At 39.4% G+C, this 16405-nt stretch overlaps 1 protein-coding gene across 1 annotated transcript; it reads left to right on the forward strand.

Moving 5' to 3' along the window:
* The first annotated feature begins 1887 nt into the window (after nucleotides 1–1887).
* LOC143102317 (cytochrome P450 2J2-like) lies at nucleotides 1888–15881 on the forward strand. The gene is made up of 9 exons (XM_076265821.1): nucleotides 1888–2144; nucleotides 12212–12374; nucleotides 12488–12637; nucleotides 12769–12929; nucleotides 13313–13489; nucleotides 13782–13923; nucleotides 14575–14762; nucleotides 14915–15056; nucleotides 15224–15881. The coding sequence occupies exons 1-9, from the start codon at nucleotides 1950–1952 to the stop codon at nucleotides 15397–15399; spliced, it is 1494 nt and encodes a 497-aa protein (XP_076121936.1). The 5' UTR covers nucleotides 1888–1949; the 3' UTR covers nucleotides 15400–15881.
* The last annotated feature ends 524 nt before the right edge of the window (nucleotides 15882–16405 follow it).

Genomic DNA, 16405 nt, shown 5'->3' on the forward strand with positions numbered 1-16405 from the left:
CATGTCTGATTTCTTTTATCTCGCTCCCTCACCCGAGCATTTAAAGGGACACCAGGCAACGTTTTCGTGTTAATTAATCATCTTCGTAAGTCAGTATATGGTTAAATGACTCATTACAGGCGAATGCCTTCTGCCTGTAGGAAGAATATCCCACTTGCAAGTTCGGTGTATCCTACCCGCCGACCTTCAGTCTCACAAAGTCTCAGACATCGCGAGAAGCAGGATCAGTTTACATCCTGCATCCCCAGCACAGATGCAGGCTAACGAAACGCTAGCAATTGTTGCAAACGAGTGTATAATGGCAGAGCCGGCAAATAAGCAGCGAAAACCCTTGACGGAAGATGCAAAGACAAGAAAAAGAGCTTCAGACCGAGCGAGGGCTCGCACATGTATCGACACGTACAGACGGTAGGGGGAGCTTCGTAGAGAAAAAGCATCAGGCTAGCCTGGTAACCCTTTAATTATCTCTCCGTCACACACATCCTCTTCATCTACTCATTTGCCCCTCTATTGGCACACTTGTTCTAGTTCTAACAGCATCCATCTCCCCCATCACACTTTACTGCTATTTTTCTCTTGCCTCTCTCTCTCTCTCTCTAGTGGAAGGATGATGAAGCAGCAGGCTTTAATTTGGAGAACTTGTGCTTCTGCACTATGGACCTGTTTGTAGCAGGAACTGAGAGTCCTCTACATGATCAAATATTCTGAGATACAGCGTGAGTATTTGTGATATTCAAGATCAAGAGACTTATTAAAATAGAGATGCTCTGCTCAGATTTTAAGGGAATGTCAGGTCTAAAAACAACATAGGGTCTATGTTTGGATGATAATGTGTGTAAACTTTCGCTGACCCAGTCTGGACCTAAACAGGGCCACATGGCTAACTAAAAGTAGTTTTGAAACCCTAAAATAATTGCTATCAGTACTTGAGCAATTCACTAATCAACTCTACTTTAAACTGTTAGGTATAACCTGAAAGTGTTCAGCTGAAATTAAATGAAACATGAAATGGGGATTCACACAAGAATTAGCTTTTTTGCATGAGTACTGAATCTTGGTTAGGTTTTTGCAACAAGGCTTTGTTGTTTCTTCACATCTCCTCAGTAATAGGCCTACCTTTAACATCAAATACGCAGCAATCCTTTAACTGTGAAGCCTGTTAAGACTGGCTCAGAATATTTTTCTTAAACATCAAACCAAGGATTAAAAAAATATCTTTCAATCAAAGTCATTTTATTTTATTTTATCAAAGTCATTTTTTTTTATTTATTTATTTCATCATTTTACCCTAATTCCTGCTAGGACTATGGGTGAACTGTAAACAAAAGGAAACAATGTAGCAGGAAGTTCTAACTTCAGAAAAACTCAACTAACAAGTGGGCCCTCTGGTGGCAAGAACATTTCCTGCACCCTTCTGAAATAAAAAGTAAGCATCATACATCTGTTTGCTCTGGTGACCCCTTCCTTTTTACTACATAAATTCAGTGGTTTTAAGTGTCCCAATGCTGTTGTCCATATAGAGTATTCATATCATAGGGAGAGAACAAAAATCTTCCACCATAATAATTCCATATCAGCTACGAGTAAATCAATGTGGCAGAGATGTGATATTTTCTGGAAAACCAATAAAATTATGCAATTCATTCTGTGTGAATGCATATCTTTTGTTCATAAATCCACCAATAAAAATGAAGGAAAACATTTTAAATGTCCTAAATCAACTAAATGTAATGTTAAGTAGGCCTATGTTCTTTCAAAACGCATTGAATCTTCTAACAATACAAATAATACAACAAAAAATTATGTCCCAGCAACCTAAATTGTTATTTCATCACTTCCTGTTGTTGCTCTCTGTTGCATGAGAACTTACGAGTTGGGTGGGAGCAACAGTCACTCCTTCTCCAGTCACTCCAGGGCAAAGAGCAACACAGATCTCTCAGGTCAGCAAAATGACAGCAATATTTCATATTTTTGAGCTGTTTGACATTAAGAGTTTTTTGCTTTTTCTCTCTATTTTCCTACTGGTGTTTGACTACATCAAAACCAAACGACCTAAGAATTTTCCTCCTGGACCATGGTCATTGCCTTTTATTGGAGACTTGCATCACATTGACTTCAAGCAATTCCACCTACAGTGTGCCACGGTAAGTCTTGCACATCAAGTTCAAGTTCATTGTTTGTCAATTCTACCATATGTACAGGGTATATAGTTAAATCTTCAAAATATACGTAAACGTGCCAATTACCATTTCGTTTGAAAATTCTAAAACAATGTGTTTTAATACTTCAAAATAACATTTGATAAATTAACCTAACATTTTTCAGTAGCCATAGGTGTGTGGATTTGAACAAAATCTAGTTTGGTTCTTACCGGGGCTTTTACTGCCTGAAATATCCTATTTTGTTTACAACGCTCGGAGTTTAGTGCTGGGCTGGTGGGTGCCTATTCCCAACCTTTCTTACGGCACATCAACCGTTAAATCAAAATTCCAGTGGAGCTCCAAGCGTACCGGTCTTTCCTGTTCCACTTCATAGACATCACATTTTTGTTTCATTCATCTGTGTGTTTGTGTGTGTGTTAAAAAAAATCTGTCCGTTTACAGATATTTGACTTAGATGGGAAAAAAGTACAGCACACACCTGACAAAAAAAAGCACACCCCTGAGTGTCAAAGTATATGGGAGCTGTACCAGTTTTAATTTAGGTATGCCGTTTAGACCGAAAAACAAGGAATTTCTAGCTGTTGCACTTCTACCTACCTTCAGACCACCGTGGGTCTTCCAATAGGACAATGACCCAAAACACACTGAGAACGCCAAGAGTGGTTAAGAAACAAATACTATCATGTCCTTCTGTGAGCCCAGGCCTAAATCCCATTGAACATATCTTGAGTTTAAACATGCAGTCACCCTTTAAACTCAAGTCGGCTAGAGCAGTTTGCTCAGGAAGAGTAGCAACACACTAGGTGAAGGGGCACCATAATTTTTGTCAATGCCAACCCAGATAGCAAACATACACTGGGACGGAACTGGGCCACACCTACCACAACGTCCGGCACGGATCTGCATAATGGACCTGATCCGGCGTCCAAACGCACATCGGTCCAAAACTGGTCTGGATCCGTTCGACGGATCTGGTTCCAATAAGGGCTAAGACTGACCCAATTCCGTATGATAGTCTGTGTTACTGACGTGTTCCAGATCTGCTTATCATATGCAATACGGGTCCGCTTATTGTGTGTGGTAGCCTACGGACCCGTTTATCAGATATCAGCTGGCTTTGTTTGACATGTGAAATGTGATTGGTAATTAATTATCCTGAAAAATCTGTTTGCTACACATTTGCTAACAGGTTCGTTATAGGTTCACCCAGGCTAAAGTTCGTAACGTTTTCCCCAACAGCTCAACTAATAAACATAAGCTAGGCTACAAACACAATGGGGGGTAAAAAAAACTTTACAAATAAGTGTCTTATTATTTTTTTTATTCAACAACCTGGCTGTAGAAGTAGGCTACAATCCCAGACAAAGTTTAAGTTGTGTTAATTCCACTGTTCCCATCGATATTCAGGCTGTCTTCCTTAGTCATCTCCATGGTCAATCTGAAACACAAAATAAACATTAGCCATTTATTCATTTTTGAAAATAGGCTAAGTCACAATTACACTCGTTTTTTTATCAGTGATCCTGTTAGCGTTATCACTGTTTTTTCCAAAGTAGGGGTTTGCATGGACATCACGTTCTGGCCGGTAACCATGGTAACCCAGCACGCGCGGCCATATTGGCGGTACTCGGTGAATGAAGTACAATGGAGTATTATGCACTTTGGATATCTTACGTGATTGTAGCCGCGTCTAAACAACAGAAAAGCTCATCAAAATGCGTCTAAGATGCAAAGGCATATAGGGCAGGACTTGGACCACAAGAAAAGGCGCGATGTTTCGAGAAATTACAGTTTATTGGCAGCGCAGATCCATATGAGTTGGGTGAGGGAGACGAAGTACCAAGTTCAACCACAAGCGCCCCCCTTCTTCTGATAACTTCTGGCATTATTCTCCTTTCTCCCTGGTTTTTTAATAACTTTTGGAAGTCGATACCTACACCAGATGTTTTTCTCAGTCTGACCTATTGGTACAACCTAAAACACGGCAATAATTAACCATTTTCCATGACGATGTTAGGGATTTACTTCAGTGCCTAACTATGGCAACGTCCAGATCTGATGACACGCCGTGCAAACCCCTGTGATGGCTGTTTTGCTAAAGCTAAGCTAGTAGCCTATATTGCTGGAAAATAATAGTATAAACTTACAGTAAAGTTATCAATCGCTCGGCTGCTTGTTGTTGTCTCTGAATAAACCAACAGAGATAAAAAGCAGATAGCCTACCTTGAAAAGTTGGGCAGTGTCCTAATCCAACCCCAGGCTGGCAAATCATGTCAAAAGATTGATAGTGCGCAAACCAAAGATCCTTGATTAACGTTACTGCTTGGACTTCTGCATGCGTGGCAAGAATGGGTTGTCTCATAGCACTGTTTGATCTGACACAAACAACAATTGACTACTTTTACCACTGCTAGGTAATAATAAAAATAATGAAACGAGTAGTGATGTGCCCAATGAAGCGAGGCTTCGGAGCTTGTGTCGAGCAGAAAGGGGCGTGCCAGATGAAGCCCCGGTTCGAGGCTTGTGTCGTTTCCATAAAAATCACGTGACTGATGACAAACGAGGCCTCGGTTTGTGAGTGTGACGTCTGAAGCTTCGTTTGGGACACACACCCACGTGACTGCTTCGGAATCTGACTCAAAGGCTTTGAATTGCGCGAACCAGGGCACCCGCTCTAGTGTCGGAATGAGTTGTGTTGTATTGCAAGAGTCAGGCGAAATTTGTGGGAAGCCCTTTTTTATATAGGATGATTTCTCTGTTTGGGAATTTACGTTCTTTTCTTTCGGAAAATGCCCATAATCCATAATATCATGCACATAGAAATAAAGAAGAAATAGCCTAGGCCTAGCCTAAAGCTTTGCCATTTAGAACAATGACATTAAAACGTGTCTGTGTTGCATTCTTGTCTCAACTTCAATCATGTAGCCTAATTTAAAAGCAATACAGGCTAATAAGTTCTATATGTAGGCTTAACAATAATGGCTGACATAATATTTTCCTTTTATTGAAAGTTTGATTCATGAAACGTCAATGTCGGGCCATATAGGGTTTGGTTTAATTAGGTGCCTGGTCGTTTCCTTTTCACTCTCGTCCGTAGCGTGTTGAGGTTGATAATACTTCGTACTGGTTCAGAAGCTAAGTAGTGTCTACTGCGGGCGTTAAGTGGATGGTAGACTGATTGTATCATTGACTGGGATAACATGATTTCACGCCTCCACGGAAACACCAATCTTCACGTGATAACGAGTGACGGCATTATGTTGCCTAATCGTATTTTATTGTATTGAATTGAGACAAACAGAAGTGTAAAGTTCTTGCAACACTTTTAATGTAATGAACGAGAACATTTCGAAGCTTTGGCATTGTGTTGAACGTTGTAGGCATTCTTTTCAATAGTTCGTGGTTGCGATAATTTATGCAAACCACCAGATGTCGCTGTGTTTTCCTTGTCTTTCATGTTTCGAAGCTTCGGCACATTACTCGGCACATTAGGGAAATGTGTCGAGTAGCGCTCGAGGCTTCATTTACCCATCACTAGAAACGAGCATATAATCAACATTGAGCCAACTATATCTTCTTTTCCAGCCTTACTGTAGAAATGAAGTGGCCATGGGAACATAGTGCACCCCCATCGTTTCTAAATTTGTGCCATTCCAAAATACCTTTTTTTTTCTTTAGCAGCCAGTTGACAATAGACCTCTGAAGTTCGCCTACAAAAAAGCTGCCATCTTTGACATCCGGTATCTGGCGATTTTTCCTATGGGAAAATAACATGGGGATTTTGAATAATCGCACCTGTTAAAGTCTCGTGGGGATGAAAAAGTCTGAAATGCAGACGTTTTCCTGAACACACTTTTGTCCTCTGCCTTCGAGTGGATACTGTGATCTCCGGTAAGTGAAGGCGGCACACTTAGATGTTTGCTACTCCAGAGCTAACTTTCAATGCAACTTGCCATAGGTAGTTAGCTTCAATTAACAACCGGATCTCCTTATATGGGCAAAGATGGCCGTTTTGGATCTTTTTTGTAGGCGAACTTCAGAGGTCTATGAAGTAGGGAAAGGACAGTCAATTTAGCAGAATCAGCACCTTAATTAATATCATTACCACCTGGGTCTGCTGTGAAAAAATGGTCCTTCGGCTCATATCCGTATCACAGGTTTGGGCCAAATCAGTGTTTTGTATTTTAAACGCATAGACCGGAGATCACAGTATCCACTCGAAGGCAGAGGACAAAAGTGTGTTCAGGAAAACGTCTGCATTTCAGACTTTTTCATCCCCACGAGACTTTAACAGGTGCGATTATTCAAAATCCCAATGTTATTTTCCCATAGGAAAAATCGCCAGATACCGGATGTCAAAGATGGCAGCTTTTTTGTAGGCGAACTTCAGAGGTCTATTTGGGTAGTTGACGTGACATGGCTTTTTCACCGTCACAGAAGATAAAAAATCATTTATTTCACATTTTTATCATTTAAAATACTGTAAATGATTAAACATTTTCTTTTTTTACATGCATTTTTTGTTTTAATACCCGAGTTATTTTTTATTTTTTTAGAACTTTGAGCCAAACCTCAAAATCGTCCTATGGTGTGACGGTAGACAACATCATTTCATAAATATCAACTTTTATAAATAAAGAAAATAATGTTTAAAGATGTTAATGAACACTCCTGGCATAATTGTGCAAGTGTATATTTTACTAAGTGCCAATCACTTTTCCCATACATACATTTCTAAAATTGTAGGAATTTCATAAAGTTTGTCACAGAAAAAAATGTCCTTTGGCGTTATGCAATAACTTGATATTAAGTTGGGCAATATTATGGACAACTACATTTAGTTGAAAGACCCCATTCAAGGTAATGTCAAAGATTGTTAAGGCGGAGCAAGATACTTCGTCGTAGTTCATGTCTATGGGCGCGAAATGGGGATCGAATCCTGTCTGCATAAAGAGGCGTGTCGATGACGTATTGATGAGCGTACGTTGCAAACCGCCAACAGCAGCGACATAAATAACCGGCGCACACCTGATATAAAGTCGATTTTCTCCGGACTGGAATGCTCAAAAATGCTAAAAATGTACCTGAAATGTTCACAAGGGTTTGAGGATCATGAAAACGTGCCCGAAATTCACATTCCTAACTCTATAGAACTAAGACCTTAGCATATGTGGTAAAATTCTGAGCTATGCCCATAGACTTCAATGGAGCAGTCGCTGCCTCTGCTCTGCATAAAGGGGGATTTTGACCCCCCCCTCATGCGATCCGGGTTCCCGGAAGTGGCTCCTGATGAAGTATCTTGCTCCGCCTTAACAATCTTTGGTAATGTGACTGAAGACTCCTATGAAGCCCATGAGCAGTGCACATTGTAAGTATTTCTCTCAGAATTGTTCAAATATTTAACTATGTTTTCAGACCACTGAAGTTGTTAAGTTTTTTTTGTCCTTTGGTGTGACACCCCTAAATTTCATTTTTTAATCTAAATTTGTATTTTTAACAGCAGGACTATGTAATATTATGCAAATGCATGATGCCAATTGCTAATGACAGTTCAGCTAGTATTAGCATGGTTATTAACTGCCACAAAAGCTTAAATGTCCTTTGGTGTGACAGGAAATGTCATTTGGTGTGACACTTTGGCCTGTCACACCATAGGACAAATATGTCACACGATAGGACAATACCTCCTTAAAAAGCTATTAAAACAAATGAATAAAGTTTGTTAACATACTTTTCATTCTTTTTTGACCAGTTTTGATGATTTTAAATTCAATAATGACTTAAATTAAAATGTTTATTGCTGTTTTTTGGAGACTACATAAAATGTTCTGAAGTGTTACTAAAACAACTATAACATAAAGTACATACATATAAAACTCTTTTTTTAGAACAGAAAGAACTGAGAGAGAGATGAGTGCAAAAGAGAGTTCATAATTGAGTATACATTACATTAATTTCTCTGTTGATCCATTCATCTATATTCTATAATTATTTCTAACAGATATCATGAACAGAAGATCTGTACACAAAAACAATTGCTACCAACAAGGTTTGGCAACCCACTCAAAGGCAAAATAGAGTGTTTCAACCAATAACCAACAAGATGCGCGCTTAGGAGAGTTTTAATTGCACGGGAGGGAGGGGGAGGGAGTAGCGAGCTAGCTCTCTGTTTTGTTTGAACATCAACAGAAGTGACGCATCCCCGCTATCGCTGATACAACCTTTAAAGCACTAGGAAGGAAGAAACAAACCGAATTGAGGAAGATTTGGAAGGAATCCAAAAAAGAGGCAGGGCAAAGGAAAAGGCATTACTTGACATTCTTAACACAACACCACAGTCTCCTGACAGTGTACTGGAGGAGCCAGTGGAACCTCCTGTATGCAATGTTTTTAAAATGGAATTTCCCTGTTGAGGAGTATGGGCCCTATTTTGGCGTTTAGAAACAGATGGCCAGAGGCGCAAAGTTTCTAGACATTATAGCCAGTCTACAATCACTAATTTAATGGCGTGATTTTGTGATCAAATGATGGGCGCTGGGCACAAAAGGGTTGTTCTTATGTTTCTCAATCTGTAATGGGTGTGTTTTGGGTGTAACATCCATTAAACCAATGAGAATGGTATGTATCATTCCCTTTAACAGCAAGCAGCGCAACTTCAAACAGCGCATCGGTATTTTGATAGTCAGCGGTGCATTTGAAGGTAGCTGCTTGCACGCGAGACCATATGGAACAGGGATTCTAATCACAAATAAGGTTTTAGTAAAGCAAGGTTTAGAGTTTAGAGTTCAGAGTATAGCCTATATGCATCTACTCGCCTATTATTTGAACTATAGGCAAAGTAAAACTTCACCATAGTCTCGTAGTCAATGACAAAACAGTTCAACACAGTTAAGTACTTTCACTACTTTCACTTTTTTCTTGGTCAGTGGCGTAATGATTTTTAGATGGTGTAAGATAGCGATTTTTGGATCATGCGCCAGACCACACCATATGTCGTTAATTGCCACACCCCTGGGTGCAAGGTTTAATAAAAGTGGAGCGCATGGCGAAAAATTCCTCTCTTTATTGAGTGTAAGATAAGAATAAGCCTTGCATCGCGCGTTGCGCCACCTTAGAATCTGTAGTAGCGCAGGGTGCACCATAGGGCCCTTTATCTTCACTGTTACTGTTTAACTACTTAATTTTGCTGTTTGACAATGTCACAGTATTGTTTTGAAATTACATTTTACTGAATTTCTCGAAGATATTATGCATCAATGTTTCCTTATTGATGGATCTATAAGAATCAAAGTTACTTTTGGTGTGCTACGTGTTTTGCAGTTTATACTGTTGAAAAATAAAAAACAAATGTCCTCCTTTATCAATGTTACAATAAACACTTCATATATTCTGACTCTCTTTATGCAATGACTATCTTTGTCCTTTGGTGTGACGTTTTGTCCTATGGTGTGACAAACATAAAACAACAGAAAAATAATCTTAATTTCAAAATATATTTTAGAAAAAGTCAGTTTTGGCATTAGGGGAGTTACAATAATATCTCATCTTAGATAGCTACAATTTCAAACAGTTTTGTAGGGTTGGCGAAAAAGTTTTATTGACATTCATAGGAAAAAGTTAATCAAGTTCATCTATTCATGGTGAAAATGATTCTAATTAGTATTTTGATGTAAAATAAATATCACTTTAAGAAATTAATGTTTTAATAATGTGAACAATTCTGTCTGAGGTATTTTTTATGTTATTTAATATAATTTCTTAGTACTTTTTTAAATGTCACACCATAGGACACATTTACAATGCAGTTGAGTGAAAACGTGAAAATAATATGTTAAGTCATTGACAAAATGAGTGACCAGTAGAGATGTCCGATAATATCGGTTGGTCGATATTATCGGACATCTCTACTGGTCACTCATTTTGTCAATGACTTAACATATTATTTTCACGTTATATTAGCATATTAGCATAAAAATGTAATATCTGTTAATATCGTTATCGGATTTTTTTGCCTTAAAACCGATAACATAATGCTTGCGTTACACACAAATAGTGCCTATGCGCTCCTGAAGCGTTTACCGGCGCACAGATGATGACCTCATCAATCTGCGTCTTGAAGCATACAAACAAGCGTGGATGGCTGCAGTAACAAACTTGCTCGTGGCCGTAGTAGCCCCTTGCGTTGGCCGTGACGCCCCTTTGAAAATCAGAGGTTTACAGGCCACGGTGGCCTTGGTGCCCCCTTCTTTAAATATTCTGCTTTGCGTCCTACTAATAGCGATATATATTTAGCCTATGGCCAAATTACGCAGTGGAGAAAGTGACAGCGCAAGAAAGAAAGTGCGTCCAAATTAACCCATCCTACTCATCACACAGACATCACAAGTATCACACGAAAGAGCTTTTTCTCAGCTTTTAATCTGTTAGCCGCTAATTGCTGTGGTGAACGGTTCGCGAGAAAAGTAAATAATATCATTCAATTTAATCATAAATTCTACCGAAGGTTTTGCGTCCATCTCCCTACCCATTCATCTCGGTGGAATACTTCAGAACCCTTCGTTTAACACATGACAAACCATATATCAGAATAAACAGCAGACCTTACCGAACAGAAAGGTGTAAAGCAGTCCCCTGTACAGTTAGCCGTTCCAGACTAATCCCGTTTTGAATTTGCAGTAAATTTCAACATACATGGATGTCTCCAAATTTGGGATTTAAGTTTTACACTGTGTTTAAATTGTTCCACATTATTTCATAACGGGCCAAATACAAAACAAATATTACAAATGTCGCCTAGATATCGGTAAATCAGAGGACAGCTGACTATAAGAGTTTGTGAAAGTAGCCTTCATGATCACAAAATGCTAAGCATGCATCTAGGCTATTTGAGTTTCTTAAAGCTGAGCTGTGCTTAAATTGTTCAATACATGATTTCATAACAGGCCAAATATAAAATAAATGTTAAATATAGCCTAGATATCTGTATATGAGGAAGGACGGGTTTAGAGTGAGGGTCTGTCTTGTCTGTAAAAACAGACACCCGTGACTCATATTTGTGCATTCATTCAATTAAGGTGATTGAGTTTTAGTTAAAGAAACAGTTCATGAAGCATCCTACAAATGCAGGCTCATTTAACACAGAAAAAGGGTAGCCTGTCATACACTATGCCTGTTATTTTAGTTGGCTTTACATTCTGCTATGTTGCACATAGTTGTTCAGGTACAATGTTTTATCATTTGTGAAGAAGTCAAATTTGCCCTATTTGTTGTGGGCATTGTCAAGATTATCTCAGGGAGAGTGTAATCCAAACTGTTGTTTGAGACAATTAAAAAAATAAAATAAACATGGCACTTTTTCCCTAAATTAAGTTGAAGTATTTTTCTTATTTTGCACAGACAATGTTAACATTTGGAAAGCCTTGTTGCATTCAAGAATGCATCCAGTGGGGCATCACAATAACATTAAGCATGTTGTGTTAATTCCATAACAGGAGATATGTGATGTTACCTAAATTAGTTTTGAGGAAAAATAACCCACATATCGACATCGGTATCGGCTGATATCGGAATCAAAATTTGAGAGTTGGACAATATCGGATACCGTATGTCCGCTACAGGTGGATCTAAAGGCTTTTATGCGGATCCGGCCCAAAGGAAATTGCTATCTGGGAAGGGTGCGAACAGTTTCAGCCACAACTGTATACTACAAGACAATGAGATAATTCATGGCCAAACTAATTTGAATGTATTTACAGAAAAGGCTGCCTGCCAGTAAGCCAGCTGGACCACACTTGTCTTTTGTCCTTACTGATATATTATGGTGTGTTCAGAACCATGACTGATATTTTTGTTTCCTTACTAGACATCAAATACTGTTACTGAAAAATAAATGAAGATATAATTAAATGGCAACATTTGGTTTACATGTTAACCCCTCTATCATATCATTCCTCTATTTGACCTTTATTTTACATAATCCCAAGAATGTCACCAAATTCCGATTTTATTTATTCTATCTGTTATACCTGCACTGATATTGTGTCTTTCAGTTTGCTGAAAAATATGGCCCCCTTTTCAGTATTCGATTTTTTGGACCAAGGATTGTTATTATCAATGGACATAAGCTAGTGAGAGAAGCATATGTCCTCCAAGGAGAAAACTTTGTTGATCGGCCATCCTTACCTATATTTGCTGATGTTTTGGGAGACAAAGGTGATTTTCCACCAAAGAACGAGTAGATTGATGAAGATCCCGTTTTGACTATGTGTACACAATTAAATACTGTTCTGTTATTTTCATCATTTTTGTCTGGTTTCTCTGCTTAGGGGTGGTTGTGTCTAACGGATATGCTTGGAAACAGCAGAGAAGGTTTGCTCTTCACACCCTGAGAAACTTTGGATTAGGAAAGAGAAGTCTTGAACCCTCCATTCTTCAAGAATGTAGATATCTAAATGAAGCGTTTATTGATGAGCAAGGTAATTGATCAATATATATATACAGTATATAATCATTTAAACCTGATACCTAGTGTGTGTTAATAATCTGTGTAAATAAAGTACATTCTTTTGGATAGATACATTACATTCTTTTTACTTTGGTTTTGCAGGTAAATCCTTTGACCCACAATGGCTCATTAACAATGCTGTGTCTAACATAATTTGTGTGCTGGTGTTCGGGGACCGTTTTGAGTACTCCAACAGCGAATTCCAGTCTCTCCTGAAGAACATCAATGAGGTTGTCTACCTAGAGGGAGGAGTTTGGGCCCAGGTGATCTTCTCCTCACACTCTCAGCTCTTTATATTTTAAATCAGCTGCCCATCTCGTGAGTATTCTAAAAAAAAAAAAACATGGTCTCTGTAGGCAGCCCAGGCACCGAAAACTGGAAACATAGTAGCCTGTCCCCTAAACAAAAACAAAACACTGTGTGGAGTTTCTATGGGAATACTGAAGGGAGGGGTGGGCTATCTCTGGTGTGTTTTGTTTGGTCCTTGGTTAAAAAAGAATGTGCGGAGTGTAGACATTTAAATATAAACATAAAGATAAACAAACACAACATCATGTGCAACCAGTGACAGCACCTTTAAGGAAATGAAACGTAGACCGTTGACTCTTCCTGTCATGAAATAAACCTTTCTTTTCCTTCTTCTCAGTTGTACAACATGTTCCCATGGCTACTGCGCAGAGTGCCTGGCCCACATAGGAAAATATTTTGTCTTTGGGATGAAGTGATTGCCTTTGTAAGGAAAATAATTGAGGACCACCAAGCAACCTATGATCCCTCAAACCATAGGGACTACATTGATTGTTTCCTTGGAGAAATGGAAAAGGTGAGTTTACGAAGAGATCACATGTGCTTTTCCAAAAAAATATGGTATTATACTATCAGATTTAGTACCTGAACCCAGTCAACAATCACTCTGGAAATATACAGCCATACATATCATGTCTGATTTCTTTTATCTCGCTCCCTCACCCAAGCATTTAATGATCTCTCTGTCACACATATCTTCTTCATCTACTCATTTGCCCCTCTATTGACACACTTGTTCTTGTTCTAACATCCATCTCCCCCATCACACTTAACTGCTATTTTTCTCTTGTCTCTCTCTCTCTCTCTAGTGGAAGGATGATGAAGCAGCAGGCTTTAATTTGGAGAACTTGTGCTTCTGCACTATGGACCTGTTTGTAGCAGGAACTGAGACCACATCTACTACCTTGTACTGGGGGCTCCTCTACATGATCAAATATCCTGAGATACAGCGTGAGTATTTGTGATATTCAAGATTAAGAGACTTAATAAAATGGAGATGCTCTGCTCAGATTTGAAGGAAAAGTCAGGTCTAAAAACAACCTAGGGTCTATGTTTGGATGATAATGTGTGTAAACTTTCGCTGACCCAGTCTGGACCTAAACAGCGTTAATCAAAGTAGTTTTGAGTTTGACCAGAATATGCCTCTGCAAGGAAAGAGCATATAGCAATAGCCTTGGGGGCAAATTGCTACATCAAAGTAAATCCTTACTGACCACTGACAAGGCTCAACATATCATTACACTTCTATAATACTGTGGAGAGGGTCCCTGTAGATAAACCGAAGCATTTTTGACTAAGTAAGTGTATAGAAAGTGTACAGTATAAAAAGGGATTGTTTGTGCAGTCAGCGCATTCATTACCTTGCTCTTATTCGGGTCGCTGCTATCTTGTGAGAGGAAAGTCTGTACAAGTTGATTACCGAACTCTCCTCCTTTTGAGTCCATTGACAGTAGCTTGTGCTGCATTCGGTAATCAACTTGCATGGACTTCTCCTAGCAAGATAGCGACGACAGACAAATGGCTCAAGTGAGTCAGAGTCCTTTTCTTGGCAGATTTGTAAAACATTATTGACTAGAACTTTTTCTTGTACGTAATTTTTAGGAAAAGTGCAAGAGGAGATCGACCACGTGGTTGGACCCTCTCGTCAGCCCTCCTTGGCTGACAGGGAGAGAATGCCTTACACTGATGCTGTGATCCACGAGACCCAGAGATTTGGAAACATCTTGCCTTTAAACGTGGGCAGATCTGCTACCAAAGACACCCAAGTTGGCGACTACACCATTCCCAAGGTGATCTATAGGCACATTGTACTGCATATAAAATGGCCTTCTGTCAAATAACTTCCAATAAGAGTGGAGGTTTATCTTGAATGAATGGCTGAAGTGTGATAATAAAAAACCCCAAAATGCTTAATTATCATGAGATTTTGCGTTGGTTGCAGGGCACAATGGTTGCGGGCAATCTGACATCTGTTCTGTTTGATGACACGGAATGGGAGACTCCTCACACCTTCGACCCAGGTCACTTCCTGGATACAGAGGGGAAGTTCAGGAGGAGGGAGGCCTTCTTGCCTTTCTCTATGGGTGTGTATTGAACGCAACACATCAGAAATGAGCCTCAAACCACTGTAGACTTAAGTCAGTAATAATGACACACATGAGCTCATGAAATTATTTTGTTGGAACTACACTGTTTTGCGTATTGATTGTTTGTTGTTGTTTGTTGTGATCCTCTGTGTGCCTTTTCTCAGGGAAGAGAGTGTGCCTGGGAGAGCAGCTGGCCAAAATGGAGCTGTTCTTGTTTTTCACCTCGCTCCTCCAACGGTTCTCCTTCTCAGCACCAGAGGGAGTAGAACCCAGTCTGGATTTTCGACTCGGAGCCACTCACAGCCCCCAGCCCTATCGTCTCTGTGCTGTTCCTCGTTGAGATGATCAACTGAAAATGCTGTGCTCCTTAAATCTGACCTGTATTGTTATGACTCCAGATTGTAATATATTACACATATTATATGTTATTTGTACTTGAGCAATTCACTAATCAACTCTACTTTAAACTGTCAGGCATAACCTGAAAGTGTTCAGCTGACATTAAATGAAACATGAAATGGGGATTTACACAAGAATTGGTTTTTTTGCATGATTACTGAATCTAGGTTAGGCTTTTGCAACATGTAATACATTTAACCAGTGCATGAAAGTATAACCCTAATAGCTATTTCAGTGGATGCTATTGAGGACTCAGATCATGCCACTGATGCCAGTAAACTAATGCATGCAATAACTATGTTAATTATTGTACTCTGTGTATGTGTGTGTGTGTGTGTTTGTAGTCTTTCTCATCACAGACACCACAGTGTCATAACATATCGACTTCTAATAAAGAAAATGTCAGAAATAAGATGAAAATGACACTGCCATTGTAAGTCCTGGGTGTTTTGGTTGTGGAGGAAAGGAGGAGGTGGGGGAGAAAAAGAAAAGAGTATAAATGATGTTAACAGATCCAGGCATCCAGAGGCAAAACACCACCAGGCTTAAAAGGAATAAAGGAGAGAAGAAAAGTCTCCAGACCAAGGCACTCCATAAATTTATTGACAACTGTATTGCACACTAAGACATGTTAGGACTGAACATGCCAGCGACCTTTGTCTCAAGTAACATTATCAGGATTGTATCTCCTTATGGAGATACCTGCCCTTTTAGTGACGGCCCCAACGCCGGCCACAAACAAGCCAATGAAGTTTACACACACTGCACCAGTTTTGGCCGATGACACACATCGACTGGACAAAACAAACAGATTCAGAGTGTGTCGGCTCTAAGGAAACAAAAGATACACTGACAATGGTATTGGTGAGGCAGGCAGGTACATAACATATATGACTGCCCTGATTATTGGTGCTTCACTCCCCTCCCTGAAGGACATTTACACCACC

Source organism: Alosa pseudoharengus, unplaced genomic scaffold (assembly GCF_046254945.1).
Source record: "Alosa pseudoharengus isolate Yale_2024_CS ecotype anadromous, Long Island Sound unplaced genomic scaffold, YU_APseudo_1.1 YU_APseudo_1.1_scf_4, whole genome shotgun sequence".
NCBI classification, from domain to species: Eukaryota; Metazoa; Chordata; class Actinopteri; order Clupeiformes; family Clupeidae; genus Alosa; species Alosa pseudoharengus.

Excerpts from the sequence above, each read along its gene's own strand:
- LOC143102317 (XM_076265821.1), top strand. The coding sequence starts at position 1,950 with ATGACAGCAATATTTCATATTTTTGAGCTGTTTGACATTAAGAGTTTT. Across the intron at positions 13,924-14,574 it reads CAAATATCCTGAGATACAGC|GAAAAGTGCAAGAGGAGATC; the intron begins GTGAGTATTTGT and ends CGTAATTTTTAG. Across the intron at positions 14,763-14,914 it reads GCGACTACACCATTCCCAAG|GGCACAATGGTTGCGGGCAA; the intron begins GTGATCTATAGG and ends CGTTGGTTGCAG.